This window comes from Myotis lucifugus, unplaced genomic scaffold (assembly GCF_000147115.1).
Source record: "Myotis lucifugus unplaced genomic scaffold, Myoluc2.0 scaffold_1, whole genome shotgun sequence".
Taxonomy (NCBI): domain Eukaryota; kingdom Metazoa; phylum Chordata; class Mammalia; order Chiroptera; family Vespertilionidae; genus Myotis; species Myotis lucifugus.
Window position 1 is genome coordinate 1,591,159 of NW_005871049.1, and position 2,218 is coordinate 1,593,376.

The 2,218-nt window shown below is 61.4% G+C and overlaps 1 protein-coding gene across 1 annotated transcript in view; it reads right to left on the bottom strand.

The window, feature by feature from the left end:
* GPRIN1 (G protein regulated inducer of neurite outgrowth 1) overlaps window positions 1-2,218 on the bottom strand; it is an 8,378-nt gene that overhangs the window by 4,440 nt on the left and 1,720 nt on the right. The window contains exon 2 of the mRNA XM_023752732.1: window positions 137-1,834. Coding sequence (XP_023608500.1) covers window positions 137-1,834 — 1,698 coding nt within the window. The remainder of the gene's footprint in view (window positions 1-136; window positions 1,835-2,218) is intronic.

Here is a 2,218-nt window from a genome sequence, read left to right on the forward strand (position 1 = left end):
AGGCTCCAGGATCCTCCCTCTCCAGGGCCAGTGGTTGCTCCTTCTGCAGAGACGCAGCCTCTGCGTTTCCTGATGCAGTGGTGCCCTCGTGCTCAGGGCGCTTTGTGTCTGCGTTCCCCGAGGCCCCGGGGCCCACCTTTGTGGAGTTCACAGGATTCCCCTTCTCTGGAGGCCGAGCACCCACCTTTCCCTCCGGGCCGGCATCGGCTTTTCCCGCGGGTGCCAGGGCTGTTTTCCCTAGAGCTGGGGGCGCCACCTTTCCTGAAGACACGGAGTCCGCTTCCCCCCTGCTCCCAGGGTCCACCCTGCCCAGGGCGGGGTCCGCCTTCCCTGAGATGGTGGGACCCACTTTTCCAGAGGCCACAGGGCCTGCTCTCTCTGAGGACAGCGGCGCTGCTTTCCCCTCAGCCACTGCCCCAGTTTTTACAGAAGACGAGGGTCCCGCTGTTCCCAAGAACGTGGGGTCTCCTGGGACCGAGGGCACAGGGTCTGTCTTTCCTAAAGACTCAGGGTTCACTTTCCCAGCAGGTGATGTTTTTCTGTTTCCCACAGAAATGGGGGGGTCCACTTTTCGGGAAGACGCCGAGTCCTCCTTTTCTGGGGATACAGCTCCTGTCTTTGCCACGGATGCCAGTTCAGCCTGCCCGGGAGACAGGGGCTCTGGCTTTTCCGAGGACACGGGATCCACCTTCCCCAGAGGCACTGGGCCCACCTTGCTCAACGAGCCAGCGTCCGCCTGCCCAGCAGGCCCGGCTGTTGTCATGCTCACAGACGTGGGAGCTCCCTTTCCTGAGGAGGCGGGCGCCATCATTCCCGGGAACCGAGGGTCCTCTTCTGTAGAGGACACTGTGTCCGCATTTCCCATGGAGACAGGATCTGTCATCTCCACGGGCCGGCCCCTTCCTGTCGCCCCCGGAGCCACTGTTCCATGGGACACGGGCTCCATGTTGACCGGCGACCTTGGAGTCAGCATTGCCAAGGAGCCAGGATCTGTCTTTCCTGCAGCTGCAGGCGGGGCATATTCCAGGGACCTGGGGTCCGCCTTCCCTGCGGGCCCAGGGTCTCTCCTTCCCAAGGACACAAGATCTGCCTCGCCCGCGGGTGCAGAACCCACCTCTTCTGAGGACACAAGGAGCTTCTGTCCCGAACACCTGGGCTCCTCCTGTTTTGGGCATGCAGGGCCCACTTTGGCCGAGGATACAGGATCTTCCTTTTTTGGGGTTCCAGGATCCATCCTTCCAGAAGCCACCGGATCCCCCTTTCCCAAGACGGCAGGCTCTGCCTTTCCTGTGAACATGGGACCTGCCTTTCTCAAGGACCCGGCATCTTCCTTTTCTCTGCCAGTGGAATCTGCCTGCTTTGAAGGCGTGGAGTCCAGCTTCTCCAAGAACACAGGCTTTCTGCTCTCCAAGGATGAGGGGTCAGTTTTCACCGAAGACACATGCTCTGGCTTCCCAGAGGAGGTGACTTCTGGTGTCCCTGAGATGGAGGCTCCAAGTGCTCCCACTGTCTCTTTCGTGGCTGCCTCTTGGGGAGGGATGCAGGTCAGGGATGGGCAGGCCAAACTCCTGCCAGGATCCTCAGAGCAGGAGGCCCCTTCCCCAGTTCCACTGGGGTTACTGTGTCTAGAGTCCATGCCTGGGCTTGGGGCAGGGGTGTGCCTGGGGGGTTCAGGGCTGGCCTTTCGTGGGGAGGAGCAGTAATCCCTCATGGCCGGGCTCCCAGCCCCCAGGCTCCCATCCTGTGGGCAGCAGAGGGCTGTGGGCTGGGGTTCTCGAGGGCTGGGGTCCTTTCGAGGCCACTGGAGCCAGGCCGGTTCTTCAGCACTGTCCACCTGCCCTCATGGCCATGCTTCAGCCCCAGGCTGCTGTCGGGTTCTGAAACACAGAGAGAGTAGACTCAGACTCAGGGGAGACCCAGCGGAGAAGAGCCTCCATCCGGGCCTCCTCTCTCTCACCCTCCTCCTCGCAGCCAGGCCTCCTCACCAGATTCTCTGCCCCCGTCTGGTCCCCTCATGCCCAGAGGGCCGGGGCTAAAAACACTAACCCATCCACATCACTGCCCTGCTTCCCTGCCCCCGGTGACCCTGATTTCCTAACATGGCATTCAAGGCCCTTCACCATTTGGCCACAGTCTAACTTTCAACTTGCGTTACCATCACCCTTCCTTGTCAGCGCGCCCCCATGCTGCCTAGAATTTATGATTTGTTCACCTAGCC